Source organism: Zingiber officinale, chromosome 1A (genome assembly GCF_018446385.1).
Source record: "Zingiber officinale cultivar Zhangliang chromosome 1A, Zo_v1.1, whole genome shotgun sequence".
In the NCBI taxonomy this organism is placed as follows: Eukaryota; Viridiplantae; Streptophyta; class Magnoliopsida; order Zingiberales; family Zingiberaceae; genus Zingiber; species Zingiber officinale.
The window spans coordinates 11877371-11896025 of NC_055987.1; the positions used below are offsets into that span (position 1 = coordinate 11877371).

Genomic DNA, 18655 nt, shown 5'->3' on the forward strand with positions numbered 1-18655 from the left:
TCCTGGTGACTGAAGCCAGGTGAAAGACCTAGTGAGTGAAGGTAGGCAGCATGGAAAGTCCTGGTGAGTGAAGCCAGGTGAAAGTCCTAACTGGGAGGTTAGACAGACTGAAAGTCCTGGTGAGTGAAGCCAGGTAGAAGGAAAAACCCAAGTGAGTGAAGCTAGGTGAAAGTCCCGGTGAGTGAAGCCGGGCAGCTGGAAAATCCTGGTGAGTGAAGCCAGGTGAAAGACCTAGTGAGTGAAGCTAGGCAGTATGGAAAGTCTTGGTGAGTGAAGCCAGGCACAGGAAATCCAGATGGATCAAGTTTGATCAGACATATGGTATTGGGAAGTCCAAGTAGGTCAAAGGGATTGACCGGATACTTGGCACGGGAAATCCAAGTGGATCAAGGTTGATCGAACACCTGGTGAACATAAGTCCAAGTGGGTCAAAGGGATTGACCGGACACTTGGTGAGGGAGTCCTAACAGGTCAAGGGTGACCGGATGCTAGGCATGATGTATCAACAGGTCATGGTTGACCGGATGTTGGTTTAGGGGACTATGGACTTGTTTTTGGGCAAAAACAAGAGCTGGATCGATCAGCCGATCGATTGGCTCATGCCCAATCGATTGGCCGATCGATTGGCTCATGCCCAATCGATTGGCCGATCGATTGGGAGAGTCCCCACGACAAGCCTCCTCCCAATCGATCAGTGGATCGATTGGGGAGAAGTGCCGCGCAAACAGAAAGCCTCCCAATCGATCAGCCGATCGATTGGGAGCCTCCGATCGATCAATCGATCGATTGGGAAGTGCGATTTCGCACGATAAGCCCTGGATCGATCAGCCGATCGATCCAGGTAATTCTCGAGAGCACAGAGGCGCTCTGGATCGATCGACCGATCGATCCAAAGCCTCCTCGATCGATTGGGAGCAATCCAATCAATCAGGATCTGACCGTTGGCGCAAGATATAGCTGTTGGCGAGCGCTTCTCTCGGCAGAACTTCCACGGCTTTCATCTCCGATCCTCACAGCGACTCCAGCCACTTCTCCACAATTCTCACGCTAGATCTTGAAGGTTCTTGGAGGTTTTTCCAAGTCAAGAGGCGGATCTACAACAAGAAGAAGAAAGCTAGGGTTAGAGTTTTCTTGTGCAAACTTGTAAGCTTTTACTTATATTTTATTTCCTTTCCCTTTCTTCTTGTAGTGTGAACTTGTAGGGCTTCTCCGCCTTCAGTAGTTACCGTAAAGGAAGTTTTTATTAGTGGAGGGTACGTGAGTGTGTGGATCCTTGGATTAGTCACCTCTTCTTGAGGTGGATACCAAGTAAATCTTTGTGTTAGCGTTATATGTATTGTTTCTTGTACTTTCCGTTGCATATCTTTGAAGAAACAAGCAACTAAGAGCACAAGGATCACGCCAAGCTATTCACCCCCCCCCCCCCTCTAGCTATATATTTGGTTCCAACAGGAAATAATATCAAAGTGTTGTCGGAAGTAAGGGTATGGTTGTCTAAACAATTCTATATGAAGGACTTGGGAGAATGCACATATTCTTGGGATCAAAGTAATTAGGGATCGCAAGACAAGAATATTATGATTATCCCAAGCTTCCTATATCGATACGATCCTAGCTTGTTTTAACATGTAAGACTCCAAGAAAGGTTTTCTACCTTTTAGACATGGAGTAACTTTATCTAAAGAGATGTCTCTGAAGACATCAAAGGAGATAGAGGACATGAAGGCAGTTCCTTATGCTTCGGCTATCGGAAGCCTAATGTATGCTATGCACGAGACCAGATATCTGCTTTACCGTGGGCATGGTTAGCAGATATCAAGAGTAACCCTGGGCAAGGACATTGGACTGCTGTTAAGCATATATTAAAGTACCTGAGAATAACTAGAGATTATATGCTAGTTTATCAAGCAGATAATTTGTTTCCTGAAGGTTACACGGATCTTGACTTCCAATCAGATAGGGACAATAGTAACTTAAGCTCGGGATTTTGTGTTTACTTTAGGAAGTGAAGCCATAACAATGGAAGAGTGTTAAGCATAGGTGCTTTTCAAATTTCACCATAGAAGCTGAATGGCTCAGAAACTTCATGATGGACTTAGACATGATTTCTAGTTTGCCCAAAAATTATTACAATTTATTATAATAATAGTAGTCCAGTAGCAAACTCAAAGAAACCATAAATCCATAAGACAAGTAAACACAATAGAGTGCAAGTACCACCCAATACGAGACATCGTATAACGAGGAGAAGTTGTTGCCGCCTAGATTGCATCAGGTGATAACCTGAGAGATCCTTTCACTAAGGCCCTTAAGGCAAAAGTTTTTGATGGGCATGTTGAAGGGATAGGAATAAGATGTATGGCAAAATATATGACAACATAGTCTTTTAGTATAAGTGGGAGATTGTTGGAATGTATACTAAAAGTCTAGCTTTTTGTATAAACATTTACTTAGAAATAAGAATCATATTGGTCAAATATCTACATTTATAAGTTAAGTATAGTTGTTCGATTAATTTACATTGTAGATAACATGGTGTGTGGTATCACACACAGAAGATCATGTTATCAATTCCTTATAAATTATAAATAGTAGCTCACGACTGAGATGGAAAGGAACAAACCATTGAAATAGTCGTAGTGTAATAAGGTATTAGTTTATCTTATTGATAAATTATACTAGTACACTCTGAGTGTATTGAGCATGACCATTTAAGGTAAGTTCTTTTTATACTAACTTGATAAAAGAACAATACCTTAGTTATTATGGAAGTGTGTGCTCTTAATCCTAATATAATAACAAGCAGATATATTTAGTATTTATTTCTTTGACTTATCAAAGGGTGAGATTTAGCTTGATAAATCAATAGGCCCGATAAGTTGGGAAATGATATTACTTATAGTGTGTGTTGTTGATTATAGAAGGAAACTGTGTCCTAATAATCTAGGTTGATAATGTCCCCAAGAGGAGCTCATTAGGATTGTCATGTTAAACCCTGCAGGTGGACTTAGTCCGACACGACAATAAGGTTGAGTGGTACTACTCTTGGACTAAAATATTAATTAAAGAGAGTTGTTAGTAACTCATTTAATTAGTGGGCATTCGACATCTTAAACACAGGGAGACTAACACACTCATAATAAGAAGGAGCCCAAAATGTAATTTGGGATTGGTGCGGTAGTTCAATAATAATTTTTTAGTGGTATGAATTATTATTGATGAAATTAAGTTGGGTGTTCGGGGTGAACACGGGAAGCTTAATTTCATCGGGAGACCTAAACCAATTCCTCCTCTCGGTCCCTGTCGTAGCCTCTTATTTATAAAGTATTATACCCACCTATACCCACCTTTATATCCATCCTAAGGTGGCCGGCCAAGCAAGAAGCTTGGGCCGGCCAAGCAAATAGGATGAGCCATGTTGTGTGCCCGACCCTAGCTTGAACCCAAGCTTGGTGTGGCCGGCCACATCAAATTAAAAGGATTTTATTTTTTTTTAAATTTTTCTTATGTGGATTCCATGATTTTAAAAGAGAGTTTTAAAATTATAAATATTTTCTTTTATAACTTTCTACAAAAGATTAAGAAAAGATTTGATATCTTTCCTTATTTGTAGATTGAAAAGAAGATTTTAATTTTGAGAAAACTTCCCTTTTTTGTAACCATGTTCATGATTTAAAAGAGAGTTTTAAAATTATAAATTTTTTCCTTTTATAAGTTTCTACAAAAGATTAAGAAAAGATTTGATATCTTTCCTTATTTATAGATTGAGAGGAAGATTTTAATTTTAAAGATAACTTTTCTTTTTGGAAATCATCTGTTGGTCCCTTTGGAGGCCGGCAAGAGGGGAGGGGTGAATTGCCCTACAAAATAAAACTCGAACCTTTCTCGGATTTCAACTATATAATGAACACTTGTAATAAATAAATAAAATAGACTAAGTAAAGAAAAGCAGACACCAGAGTTTTACTTGGTTTGCAATCAGGGGATTGCTAATCCAAGGAATGTAAGCGCACTATCTGATTCTCCTCTGGGCGGAGTAGCCTCTTTACAACGTTGACAGCACAAATGAAAAGAACAGAATTGAAAGCACAGAAGGAATTGATTACAAGTTCGTTCTCTTGAATGTACGGATCAGTACTTTATTTATAGTACTGGTCCGGGCGCCCCCGGGGGGATAAATTTTATCCCCCAACTGTCAACTCACGATCAGCTTCGATCTGGTCAAATATGAACCCCCGGGCACCCAGAATGGTTCCGGGCGCCCGGACCTGTCAAGTCAACAAAGTTGACTCTGGTCCAGGCTCTCTGCTCCGGTTCAACTCATCTCAGTTCGGCTCGTCTTGGTCTGGGTCTGTTCGCTCCGGCTCCGCTAGTTTGGGTGATCTCGGCCTTCCAGAATAGGGCTCACCCGAACCCATGTTCCGGCCTTCTCCTCGAGCAGCCTTCCTGTTTGTGCCCTCGCGCACGCTCTTCTCGTCCACCGGTGTACTCTTCCGCAGACACCTCGTCCCTCGGACGCACCGAGCCCGTCGGCTCTCTCCCGTGCCGTCCTTCTCGGTAGTCACGTCTTCCGCTCGACTTCCTGTGTTCCTAAGCTCCTGCACACTTAGACACAAGGGTTAAACAAACGCAGGACCTAACTTAACTTGTTTGATCACATCAAAACACCTTGGGGTTTCAACAATCTCCCCCTTTTTAATGTGAGCAACCCAAGTTAAGTTAGGGTAACCATATGCAATAAAAACGATTTATATTCCAATAAGTCTAAATATTTTTCAATTGAAAAATTATAGTACCTCCCCCTAGACTTAACATACTTCTCCCCCTTTGATCACATAAAAATTGGGGTTATAAATAAGTCTAAGGTAAATTCAAACAAAAATTTTAAGTGTAAAATATTTAATAATGTCTAAGTAAAATTTAATTTAAAGACACTCTTCAGAATTTTTTTTTAAAAAAAAATGATAAGGCAATATTATAAAAAAAAACTCTAAGTTAACTTTTATATAAAAAAAAATCTAAGTCAATTTACGTAAAAATTTATAAGAAAAAAAAATTTCTAATTTAAGTTAAAAATATTTTCTAACACAAATTGAATAACTCTTTTAAAGCATTAAGTAATTTGAATTAATGCTTTTTCAGTTAGTCAATTAAACTTTTCATTTCGATACTTGGCTTCCAGGTCATGGTGAGGCACTAGGCCTTCTTGGTTATTAGAGCAACAACCACTTCCTTAGGCAAAGCCTCATAAAGAAATTAGTTGTTTAATTTCCTTGCTGAAAATGCTAAGTCTAATTTTAATTTTAGATTAAATAGGTTTTTGGAACCCAATAGAGGTTCCTACCTACAGGATTAACCAAGTATTTCCTAGGTATATAGATTTTTGATATATTTCTTATTTGACTTTGATGAAATCTATAATACCAATTTAAACCTCTATAATATCTAAAAGTAGAAAGATTTGAACCATTAGATTTTTTCAATCTTTCTATTTCTTCTTTTAGTTTTTCATTTTCAATTTTCAGTTTTTCAAAATCCTCTATAAGACATGATTTTGCCAAAATTCTCTTTGTTTCTAAAATTTCATTTTCTAATTTGGCATTTTTATTTTCTAATTTATACATGGATTTAGTCATAGCTTTGATACCAAAGTAAAGTTCATCAGGAGGTAAGAGGCATACCTCACTTACCATATCAGACTTGAAGCCTGAATCTCCCCCTGCTTCGCTACTTCCATTTGAGGTCACTCCCCCTTCATCGATGCTGGGTTTTGATGTACTTTGTCCTTCGTGGCTTGCCATCAGTGCAATCCCCGCATATTCTTGAGCTTCTGATTCAGATGAAGAAGTGTCATCCCAAGTTGCTTTTAGGTTGTGTTTCTTGGGTGTCTTCATTTTGACCTTCTTGAGTTCTGGGCAGTCTTCCCTTAGGTGTCCCTCCTTCTGACACTGATAGCACCGTACCTTTCTTCTACCTTTTTGATTCTTTTTATTCTGCATTTTAAATTTATTAGATCTAAAAAACTTTTTAAAGTTTCTTACCATGTACGCTTCTTGATCGTCTTCGGAGTCTGACTCAGGTTCATCCTTATTGGTTGCGTTCAGCGCCATAGTCTGGGTTGTGTCCTTTGATATCTCTGCATATCTAGTTTCGTGTAATTCAAGGGTAGAAAACAACTCTTCTAAAGTACTTACCTCCAGGTCTTTTGAGATGTAGTAAGCATCGACGATTGATGTCCACTCCGGAGTTCTTGGAAACGCGTTGAGCGCGTAGCGTATAGTGTCCCGATTTGTTACCGTTTCACCAAGGTTTTCGAGACCAGTAACTAGTGTTGGTGCAATCGACCTAGGTTTTGATGTGTGTGTCAAAGAGTTTAAGTTAGGTTTTCATATGTATTTGATATGTGTTTGAGTCTTGCAGGACTTTGTGGAACACATGTGAACTTGGTGCGGCCAAGTGTGGGAAGCTCATCCAAGGGCTCGGATCGTTGAGTCGGTAAAGGATGGTGTGGAAGACATCCGAGGGACCGCGCGGACGAGGAGCAATGGAGTGGAGCCGAAGGAAGTGGACTTCAAGGCAGCGTGAAGGATGGCACTGAGAGGAGCCGCGGGCTTGGGTGCATCTGAGGGACGAAGGCCGAGGAAGAGGACTTCAAAGGCGACTCCGGAAAGGATGAGAGGAGTGAATGTACTGGGACCAGTCGACTGGTAATGGGACCAGTCGACTGATCCAACTTCACAGAATGCACAGAAACATTCTGTGCTTTTCGACTAAGGGGACCAGTCGACTGGTCCTAAGACCAGTCGACTGGTACATGACCGTTGGCAGAAAACGGGCTCTAAAGAGAGCCGTTGGTGTTGCCTAACGGCTAGCACCAGTCGACTGGTGTCAGGGTTTGAGTTGATTGATGATCAACTCTTTCCTCTTATTTAAGGGGAGCTTTGGGGCATTGAAGGGTTGACCGATACTCATTGTAAACCTTCTGATTCTGTGCCCAAAGCTCCCAAGACAATTCTCTTCCTCCTAATTCTAACTCCATCTTGTAAAGAGGAAGAGTGCTCTTGTGAGAGGTTTGCTCCACCGAGAAGGAGAAGCTTTAGCCGGAGATTACCGGGGACTGATCCACCAAAGGATCAAGGGCTCGTCCACCTCAAGGACACGTCGTGGAGTAGGAGCAAGCAATCTCCGAACCACGTTACATCGAGCGTGTTAGCGTTTGTATTCTCGTTTGTGTTTCTTTGTTTTTAGTTTCTATATTTCCGCTTGCGCAAACTAACGTATTGTAGAGAAGAAATCGATTTGGGGGTGGCCTAGCTATCCAACCCCCCTTCAAGCCGGCCACCGATCCTCCAACAATTGGTATCAGAGCAAGGAAGCTCTTCAACGGACTAATCGCCAAAAAGAACAACATTATCAAATGGCCGGCTCAAACATTCATCCACCCAAATTCGAAGGAGACTTCTCTTGGTGGAAGAGGAGAATGGAGGTATTCTTTAATACCGATTTTGACATTATGCTAATCATGAGGAGTGGTTTTGAAGAGCCCAAGGATGAACACAATGAGACAATCGACATAACAAGATGGACCAAAAGGCAAAAAGAAGAGCATCTAGCAAATGCCAAGGCAATCCATCATCTACATAATGTTCTTCCCCAACAAGAAATAACAAGGGTTGGAAGCTACTCAAGCGCCAAGGAATTATGGGAAAAGCTAGTGGAGCTTCACGAAGGGACATCAGAAGCAAAATTGGCAAGAAGAGACCTCCTTCGAACTCAACTCAACAATATCAAACTTGAGAAAGGAGAAAAGGTATCAACTTTACATTCTAGAATTAAAGAAATTATTAATGGACTAACAAGTGTAGGTGAGACACTCTCAAATCGAGACATGATGACAAAAGCCCTAAATGCTTTCCCAAGAACCACAACTTAGAGCTCCATTGTAGATTCATACTACATATCAAAGGACCTAGAGAAATCCTCTCTAGATGAACTCTTCTCAACAATGGAGCTTCATGAAACAAGAGTTGAGGGATTAGAGGGAGAAGCAAATAAATCAAGAGGAGTAGCCCTTGTGGCAAACAAGGGAAAGGGTAAGAAGAAGAAGTGTTCATCCCCACCATCCTCCGACTCCGAAGAATCGAGCGTCTCAATGGATAGTGATCAAGAGGCGTATATGGTAAGGAAAATGAGAAGAGCTTTTAGAAAATTTTCATCTAACAAATCTCATGATAGGAAAAGCTCAAGAAGCAAAAGCAGGACAAGGAAGATAATTTGCTACAATTGCCAAGGAGAAGGACATATAAGAGATGATTGTCCTCTCTTGAAAAAGAAGGAAGGGAAGAAGAAGAAGGAGAAGACAAAAGAAAAGGGGAAGAAGGCTCAAAACCTAAAAGCAACATGGGATGATCCTTCATCTTCATCGGAGGAAGAAGAAGAGCATCACATAGTCAATTTTGCTCTCATGGGGATTGATGATGTAGCCTCCACCTCATCCGAGCAAGAAGAAGGAAGGAGCTTAAGTGAAGATGAAGAGGGGAGCTCAAGTGAAGGGGGAGGTCAAACTTCGGATTCGGACTTCTCGGTAAGTGAGGTACATAATCTTCCTCCCCATATTTTAGTTAAGATTATTTCAAGTACAAATGATGATTTATTTAAGGCAAAAAGGAAGAACAAGTCTTTAAGAAATGAAATTTGCATGTTAAATGAAAAATTAGAATCAATGTGTTCTAAGGATAGTGATTTGCATGCTTCCTCTTCAAGTTCAAATGACTCATGTTTAGAAGAGGAAAATAGGAAATTAAGGGAAAAGGTATAATATCTTACCAATGCCCTTAGGAAATTTGAAATTGGCTCTAAAACCCTAAATATGATCATTGGGAGCCAAAGGGCAAGTTTTAAGAAAAATGGGATAGGATACAATGAACAAAATAATGAAAAGACCTATCATTATCTACTTGCTAGGGGGCAATCCAAGACAAAAACCATAGATAGGAAATGGATCCCCAAAGAGTACTTGGTCAACCCAATTAGAAAGAATTTCTATTAGGTACCAAAATCAATCCTCAAGGGTTAGAGGATTTTATGGCAAGTCAACCATGGAAGTCAATAATTCAAATTTTTCCTATATGGTTGACTTGAGACCTTAAGGGGGAGGACTTAGCCTTGATAGAGATTTATGATCAAGAGGCTAAGTAGATGTTACTTTTATCTCACAATGATTTGTATTATTTTCTAACCATGAATGTGAGATATTAGGATGATACAAGTAATTCACTTATGCTTATGGCATTTTGATGAGTTATGAAGTGTATCAATGTTTAGTGATCATAAGCCAACTATGGGGAAAGCAAATGTTTAATTAATGGACATCTTGCCCATAGATCATAGTTGGACATTTCAAATGTTTTGAAAACAATTCTATGTTTTAGTTACTATGGTATAGCAATATTAAAACATATGATTGCAAAACTGAGCTAGAAATTGATACAAACTTGCATGTTTTCGATATTTTTGAAACTTGGTCAAAATTTTGAAAATATGATGACTTTTCATGAAAACATATTTTTCTTAGTTAAAGAACATTATAAGAAATATGTGTTCAAAATTTCATGATTTTTCGAATTTTCTAGAATTTTTTATGGATTTCTGAAGTTGACTGCCGTAGCAGATACCAGTCGACTGGTACCAGCCTTTCAGCATTCTGTTGGTTTTTAAAATCAAATTTTTGGTTCAAATTTGAGTGGAACTGATACCATAGTATGTGTACGTGTGTGGTACAATATTTTTGATGGTGTCAAAGGGGGAGAATTGGGTAGGTTTAAGTTAGAAATCTACTTGTGTACAAATCTTTGAAAATTAAGGTTGAGAGCATGTGTTAAGGGGGAGCTTGGGTTTTATGCTTCATGTTTACATATTGCTTCAAAATTTTCAAAGTTGTTATTTATGCCTAACTTAAACATATTGCCACACATCAAAAAGGGGGAGATTGTTGGTGCAATCGACCTAGGTTTTGATGTGTGTGTCAAAGAGTTTAAGTTAGGTTTTCATATGTATTTGATATGTGTTTGAGTCTTGCAGGACTTTGTGGAACACATGTGAACTTGGTGCGGCCAAGTGTGGGAAGCTCATCCAAGGGCTCGGATCGTTGAGTCGGTAAAGGATGGTGTGGAAGACATCCGAGGGACCGCGCGGACGAGGAGCAATGGAGTGGAGCCGAAGGAAGTGGACTTCAAGGCAGCGTGAAGGATGACACGGCAGGCTCGGGTGCATATGAGGGACGAAGGCCGAGGAAGAGGACTTCAAAGGCGACTCGGAAGGATGAGAGGTGAATGTCGGGACGATCGGTAATGGGACCACGGTGATCCAACTTCACGAATGCGGAAACATTAGCTTTTCGATTAAGGGACGATCGGTCCTAAGACCCCGATCGGTACATGATTAGCGTAAAACGGGTTCTAAAGAGAGCCGTTGGTGTTGCCTAACAGCTACAGTCGACTGGTGTCGAGGTTTGAGTTGATTGATGATCAACTCTTTCCTCTTATTTAAGGGAGCTTTGGGGCATTGAAGGGTTGACCGATACTCATTGTAAACCTTCTGATTCTGTGCCCAAAGCTCCCAAGACAATTCTCTTCCTCCTAATTCTAACTCCATCTTGTAAAGAGGAAGAGTGCTCTTGTGAGAGGTTTGCTCCACCGAGAAGGAGAAGCTTTAGCCGGAGATTGCCGGGGACTGATCCACCAAAGGATCAAGGGCTCGTCCACCTCAAGGACACGTCGTGGAGTAGGAGCAAGCAATCTCCGAACCACGTTACATCGAGCGTGTTAGCGTTTGTATTCTCGTTTGTGTTTCTTTGTTTTTAGTTTCTATATTTCCGCTTGCGCAAACTAACGTATTGTAGAGAAGAAATCGATTTGGGGGTGGCCTAGCTATCCAACCCCCCTTCAAGCCGGCCACCGATCCTCCAACAACTAGTTCTTTTACCTTTACATGTAGACCGGCTACTTTCTCACCTTTCTCCAGACGGATGTTCATTAGTTTGTTGCGGAGGATGTCCCTTCTAGTGAGCTTCACTTCGGACGTGCCTTCGTGGAGTTCCAAGAACTTCTCCCAAAGTTCTTTAGCAGATAAATAATTTCCGATGCGGTTGACCTCTTGATGTTCCGCACGGCTGTTTGCTACCGACTCATTCTGCTCCTTTGTCCAATCGCTCTCTTCTTTTTCTTTTCCATCTTTATATATTGGAGCTACAAAACCATATTTCATAATAAACCGAATTTCAAAATCTGTTTTTAGGAATACCTCCATACGACGCTTCCAGTCTGCGAAGTTCCCCTCGAATTTTGGTGGAACAATGCTTGGTCCGACCATCTTTGTTGCTTCGATCGGCGGTTAGTCCTCCTGAAGCACCTAGCTCTGATACCACTTGTTGGTCCCTTTGGAGGCCGGCAAGAGGGGAGGGGTGAATTGCCCTACAAAATAAAACTCGAACCTTTCTCGGATTTCAACTATATAATGAACACTTGTAATAAATAAATAAAAGAGACTAAGTAAAGAAAAGCAGACACCAGAGTTTTACTTGGTTTGCAATCAGGGGATTGCTAATCCAAGGAATGTAAGCGCACTATCTGATTCTCCTCTGGGCGAAGTAGCCTCTTTACAACGTTGACAGCACAAATGAAAAGAACAGAATTGAAAGCACAGAAGGAATTGATTACAAGTTCGTTCTCTTGAATGTACGGATCAGTACTTTATTTATAGTACTGGTCCGGGCGCCCCCGGGGGGATAAATTTTATCCCCCAACGGTCAGCTCGCGATCAGCTTCGATCTGGTCAAATATGAACCCCCGGGCGCCCGGACCTGTCAAGTCAACAAAGTTGACTCTGGTCCAGGCTCTCTGCTCCGGTTCAGCTCGTCTCAGTTCGGCTCGTCTAGAATAGGGCACACCCGAACTCATGTTCCGGCCTTCTCCTCGAGCAGCCTTCCTTCCCGGTTTCTCGTCCCTCGAGCGTCGCGCACGCTCTTCTCGTCCACCGGTGTACTCTTCCGCGAACACCTCGTCCCTCGGACGCACCGAGCCCGTCGGCTCTCTCCCGTGCCGTCCTTCTCGCTAGCCACGTCTTCCGCTCAACTTCCTGTGTTCCTAAGCTCATGCACACTTAGACACAAGGGTTAAACAAACGCAGGACCTAACTTATCTTGTTTGATCACATCAAAACACCTTGGGGTTCCAACATCATCCACATGTTTTAATAGAGAAATTTTAATTTATAAAATTCCTTTTATAACCAACCATGAAGGGAAAAATTATTTGAGAAATTTTTATTTTAAAATTTCCGGAAACAAATTAGGAAGTTTTAATTTTATGTTAAAACTTTCCTTCCTTGGAGCAATGAGGTGGCCGACCATGATATTTAAGAAAAGGAAATTTGTTTTAATCAATTAAATTTTCCTTTTCATGGCAAAGAAAATAAGGAAGGTTTTATTTAATTTTTCTTTATTTGCCAAGACTAAGGAATATAAAAGAGGGGGTAGGGGTGCCTTCATGAGACACAACTCTATTCTATTTTCCTCCCTCTCTTCCTTGGTGGTGGTCGGCCCTAGACCTTCCTCTTCTCTTCTTCTTTAGTGGATGGTTTCATCCCTCTCTTGGAGCTCTTGTTGGTGGCCGGTTTTAGCTTGGAGAAGAAGGAGATAAAGGATGCTTTGTTTCTAGCATCCTTTGGAGCTTGGTGGTGGTGGCCAAAACTCTTCATCTCAAGGAGGAGTGCTTGGCCGAAACTTGCAAGAAGGAAGAAGAAGGGTTTGGGTGGTTCTAATCTCGGTAGATCGTTGCCCACACAACGTCCGAGATAAGAAGTTGAATACGGTGGAAGATCAAGAGGTCGTTGCATATAAAGAAAGGTATAACTAGTAATTATTTTCCGCATTATACTAGTTTTTCTTTGTATGAATTCCAAACACAAGAGACATATAATTCTAGGGTTCGAATTTGTGATTCATGTTTTTTTTTATTTTTTGAATTTGTTATTCGATTGTTCCTTTTGGTTAAACCTAGGGTTATATAAGGAAATTAAATATTAGATTTCATTGAATGGCTTTGTCTAGGAAGTGGTGGTTGCTCCCATATCCAAGAAGGCCTAGTGCCTCGCCATGTTTAACCTGGAAGTCGATTTCTGAAATTAATATTTAATTGAATTTATAACATAAGTGGATTTGGATCAATAATGTTAAGAATCGTTTGCGATCTAAGTCTAAATCATTAAGAACAGATAAGTTAAATTTGAAATTAATAATGTTAAGTTCCGTTTGCGATTCCGAATTTAATTTCTAAAGAACATAATAGGTTGTTAGGAAAAGTTCGACACTTGTACAAAATTTTTGTACAGTGGAACCGGTACGATCTTCCTAGGACCAACCAACAAGTAAGTCTAACACCCTGCAACCTAATATGCTTAGATCCCCTGACTCTACTGGCCAATAATATAGAATACATAACGTAGATTGTCAGAGCTTTTACGTAAAACAGCATAGTGCACATGGCGAGAGATAACTCGCGCAACAAAGTCTTCCATAGTACTGAATATGAGCGACATAACTTTAGATACGATATGACACTTTCCTTACCAGAGTATAACAAATGTCCCATTATCAATTAATACCTGAAAAAAAGAGGTATTCGATAGTTGTGATTTAAATGGAGTCCACTCTTGCGGACTAAGGTACATACACATAACCGCATCCACCTATTACACTATGCTTCTTCTCCACTTTTCCTCATAAAAACATAACTTGAGCATTAGAGTGGATAAGATAGGGCGCCTCTTAATTAGTATTCATTCTAATTCTCTCCTTTTTTTTTCTTTCTCTCTTGTATGTAGGCTTAGTGGACTTCTCTATCGGTGGGTCCCTTGCTCAGCGTGCGGTGACTTCGTTAACATAGGCGATAGCTCACCATTGACTCAGTCGTCGACGGTCTCAGACAGGAACAACTATGAATTCAGAAGGTTTTCTGCGACGATAGAGTAGCATGAAAGGATTTGCAGTTTTCTCCTTAGTTTAATTAGAGAAACATTATGGTTAATATTGTGATTAAGAAGTGACACCATAAAGATGCATTTTTAATATCATTATAGATAGAAGAATACTTAAAGGCTACCATTTACTTAAGATCAAAACTATTTTAATATCCATCACATTACACATGGAAGAGGAGCATGAACCCGTTTCTTGAAGAACTACAAGCCCTACATAATCTAAAACTCACTCTGCCCTAAATATTTGCTTGTCCATCCATCTTTGTATGTGTCTGAATCAAGACGCACCACATGTGAGGAACCGATCACTCACATGATCTCAAAGGCAGAGAAAGGCAGATTCTCCTTTAATAAATCAGAACAAGTCGAGCTAATAGTCACATTAATGATTGCTCCACATGCAGTTAGACAGTTACATGCCGACCACAGAAGAGGAACCAGACCGTTGGTAGTTGGAATCGAGTAATTAAGAATAATTTTAAGATGGTGCGAATTAATAGAACTATGAATATATTTAAATTTAGGATGTGGCAATTGCTAAGGTTAAGCCATTGATGATGAGCAAATAAGTTTATTTAAATTTTCCTGCATATGCTAATCCACATGCAAGCACAACTTAGTCAATACAATGCCATGAATAATTCAGTCATATATGCGACTAAAGGAACAGATCATACCATATTATGGATCCTAGCTAATTTGGTCCTCATTATTGACGAAGGATTGATGACTTATTATTTTATTCATAGTTTCACTCAAAAAGGCTATCTGGCTCAAATGTATTAGGACATGTGGTTCTGTGTGTTTCCTCCAATATTTAGTCTACCCATAGTTAATTTATTTGCCTTTCTATTCCCAAATAACTCATGTGTCAATGCTATCTCATTCATGCTTAAGGTCCCTATTCATTTCATCTCATGAAGGAAGTGCGGAAAGATAAAAAATTATAATTATTTAGGCTTGAGAAATGAGAAGTAGAGAGCTTTTTGAGGAATGCTTGCACATGGAGGTCCCTTGCAGGAGCATAGATTAGTGTCTTTAATAGGGATGACCATGGACCCGTTTAAACGGGTCGTCTAAGGTGGGTAAGGGGCAAGTCTGAGGTTTAATCGGTCCTGTCTCGGAATATAATTAATTTTTTTTATATTTAATAATTAATATTTTGATTAAAATTTTATTTTATAATATTTTAATTAAAATTTTATTTTATAATATTTTAATATTAAAATAAATATATTTTAAATATAACAGGTCTAGCGGATCTAACACGGATCCGCCCCGCTAGGTTCATCGGACGGGACGGATTCAAAGAGAGACGGGACCGATTCTGGATTTGGCCAAATTCATTTAGACCCAGGCTCATTGTCATCGCTAGTTTTTCATCATAAATTTAAATATTTTTATTATATTAAAAATGACAGGGAGATGCTTACGTGGCATGATCTTTGACTCCCCAGTTTAAGATTTGAGTGGCGCCGTCTCACATGCAGCTCTCAGGCGCCATGAACGACCACCTATTTAAGCATCTCCACTCTCAAGTATCATCCTTCCCCACTTAACTTCACCACAAGTTTCGTTGCTTCATCCCCGCTGCAGAACAGAGTGCTGCTAACTAGCAATTAATGGCGAGTATGATGGAACGAATTGACTTCTCGCGTAGGTGCGTGTTGGTGACCGGTCCAGTGATCGTCGGGGCTGGACCTTCTGGGTTGGCGATGGCGGCGTGCCTCAAGGAGCACGGTGTGCCGTACGTCGTCCTCGAGCGCGCCGACTGCATCGCCTCGCTGTGGCAGAAGCGCTCCTACGACCGCCTGAAGCTCCACCTGCCGAAGCAATTCTGCCAGCTGCCGCGGATGCCGTTCCCGGAGGACTACCCGGAGTACCCTTCTAAGAGACAATTCGTTGAATACGTGGAGGACTACGCTAGGCACTTCGAGATCCGCCCCCGGTTCAACCAGGCCGTTCAGTCGGCCCGGTTCGACGAGATCAGCGGGCTGTGGCGGGTGAGGACGACCGGGGCCGGCGCCGAGTCCGGCAACCGGAACCTCGAGGTCGAGTACATTTGCCGATGGCTGGTGGTGGCCACCGGCGAGAACGCCGAGAAGGTGATCCCCGAGCTCGAGGGCCTTGGGGAGTTCGGCGGCGAAGTGACGCACTCCTGCGACTACAAATCCGGCGAGTCCTACCGCGGGAAGCGCGTGCTCGTCGTCGGCTGCGGTAACTCCGGCATGGAGCTCGGCCTCGACCTTTGCGACCACAATGCGTTCCCGGCCATGGTTGTTCGTGACTCGGTGAGTACATAATCTTGATCTTCATGATTAAAAACGACTACGCTCCGATGAAAGACTATTCCTTTCAAGGTTCATGTACTGCCGAGGGAGGTGATGGGGAAATCGACGTTCGAGCTGGCGGTGCTGCTGATGAAGTGGCTGCCGGTGTGGCTGGCGGACAAGATCCTGCTGCTGTTGGCGTGGCTGGTGCTGGGCGACATCGAGAAATATGGCCTGAGGCGGCCATCGACGGGTCCCCTGGAGCTCAAGAACGGGGAGGGGCGGTCCCCTGTTCTGGACATAGGCACCCTCGGCAAGATAAGGTCCGGCGACATCAAGGTGGTGCCCGGCATCAAGCTGTTCTCTCCAGGAAGAGTGGAACTCGTCGACGGCCAGGTGCTCGAAATCGATTCTATCATCCTGGCCACGGGATACCGAAGCAATGTCCCCCAATGGCTTCAGGTGCAGAAAACGAGTAGAACGAATTCTTTTCCCATAAATGAAATAGCGATTAATGTATGGTTGTAGGGATGCGATTTCTTCTCCAAGGATGGGTTTCCGAAGATTCCATTTCCAGACAGGTGGAAGGGGAAGAGCGGGCTCTACGCGGTGGGATTCTCAAGGAGAGGCCTCGCCGGAGCGTCATCGGACGCGGTGCAGGCTGCATCGGACATCGCGAGGTTGTGGAAGGAGGACGTGAAACCGTGCCGGTCGCGGCCTGCCGCCGCTTGCCATCGCAGATGCATCTCACAGCTCTGAAATAAAATCATTTTCTTTCCTTCCTTTTCGCGTCGTAGACTAGTTTGTGTAAGATAGAACAACAGAAGTGCATGAAACCCTCTCTCCAGTGGAGCCCGAAGTTTAGGACACGAAAGGGCTTCTTGTACATTAGAGACGATGTAGTTTTTCTCCCCTGCTTCTGCACCATCTTTAAGCTTTTACTATGATGAAAATTTCCTATTACTAAAATTCTTAGGGTGTGTTTGATTCAAGTTATCATATATAATTTTGGTTATTTAATTATCAGGTAATCACATAACCAAGATTATGGGGAATAAAACATAACCAAATGTTATTTGGTTCAACCTAGGTAATGCAATAAAAATTTATTTGTTTGAAGGTTTTAATGAATACCGTAGTTTAATATTTTACCGTATTACCCTCAGTTACAAAATCAACTATTATTATTATTATTTATTTTTTATGTTTTTTTTACTTTTCTTTTTCTTGTATATTTTTTTTTACTTTTTATGTGTTTTTTTATTTTTTTAATGTCTTTATATTTTTTATATTATTTATATTTATATTTTTTTATTTTTTTACATTTTTTAAATTTAAATTTTTATTTATTTATTTTATTTTATTTTTTAATTTTTAAAATTTTTATAAATTTTTTATTTTTTTATTTTTTTTATTTTTAATTTTTTAAAAATTTTTAGAATTTTAAAATTTTTTAATTTTTAAAAAAAAATTTAAATTTTTAAAATTTTAAATTTTAAATTTTTTATTTTTTATTTTTTATTTTTTATTTTTAAAATTTATATATTTTTAAAAAAATTTATTTTTTAAAATTTTTTTTATTTTTTTACATTTTTTAATTTTTTTTTATATTTTTTCTCTTTTTTTCATATTTTTTCTTATCGGAGGATATTTTTGGTAAAAAAAATTTGTTAACCCCGGAATCAAGAAAAACCTTAGTTTTCTGAGGTTTTCCGATTCCGAGCTGGACGTGTCGGGCATGGAACATTACTCGGGAATCATCGAATATCTAAACCAAACAAGATTTTTGTTGATAACCTTGGATGGATAACCAAGATTATCAAAAATAACCCCGAACCAAACACACCCTTAGTCCTCTATCAGTTGTCTAAAGGGGATGTCTATCAGATTGGATTGTTTACAGCGTGATCCTCCTCTCCTCTAATTTCAACATCTTTGCAACTTAGAACAGTGATTTTCACTTCTTGAAGTATTTTATTAACAAAAAGCAAATCAAAAGGGTTCATTCTGTTTACATAATTTTAGAGATTTCAAAATAGGTGTGTATGGAGTCCCACTCTGTTTTGAACGAATTTTCAAATGACAAAATGCCGATAAACTTTGATTCAGATGAGAAATGATCATACAATTTTAAATTGCTTAGGTGCGATCTCGGACGGAGACAGGTTCAGTTAGGCTGCCTACCGAGAATCTCGAGTGAACTCGATGCAATCTCCTATGGAATGGGTGTAAGACCTATGGTAGGGACGATAACGGAGCCCCCACTGACCGGGTCTAGGGGCTTGGACAGCTTCGACTCATTGCGCCACCCTAGATTCCTGACCGAGAGGAAATCCTGGTCGGGTATC

At 40.6% G+C, this 18655-nt stretch overlaps 1 protein-coding gene across 1 annotated transcript; it reads left to right on the forward strand.

The window, feature by feature from the left end:
- The first annotated feature begins 15659 nt into the window (after positions 1–15659).
- LOC121999921 (probable indole-3-pyruvate monooxygenase YUCCA5) lies at positions 15660–17066 on the forward strand. Its single transcript, XM_042554542.1, has 3 exons — positions 15660–16328; positions 16398–16769; positions 16836–17066. Exons 1-3 carry the CDS (start codon positions 15660–15662, stop codon positions 17064–17066), a joined length of 1272 nt encoding a protein of 423 aa, XP_042410476.1.
- The last annotated feature ends 1589 nt before the right edge of the window (positions 17067–18655 follow it).

What these genes read in the sequence shown, in the direction of transcription:
- LOC121999921 (XM_042554542.1), top strand. Translation starts at nt 15,660, where the DNA reads ATGGCGAGTATGATGGAACGAATTGACTTCTCGCGTAGGTGCGTGTTG. An exon ending in CCATGGTTGTTCGTGACTCG is followed by an intron (nt 16,329 to 16,397) that starts GTGAGTACATAA and finishes ATTCCTTTCAAG; the next exon opens with GTTCATGTACTGCCGAGGGA. An exon ending in ATGTCCCCCAATGGCTTCAG is followed by an intron (nt 16,770 to 16,835) that starts GTGCAGAAAACG and finishes GTATGGTTGTAG; the next exon opens with GGATGCGATTTCTTCTCCAA.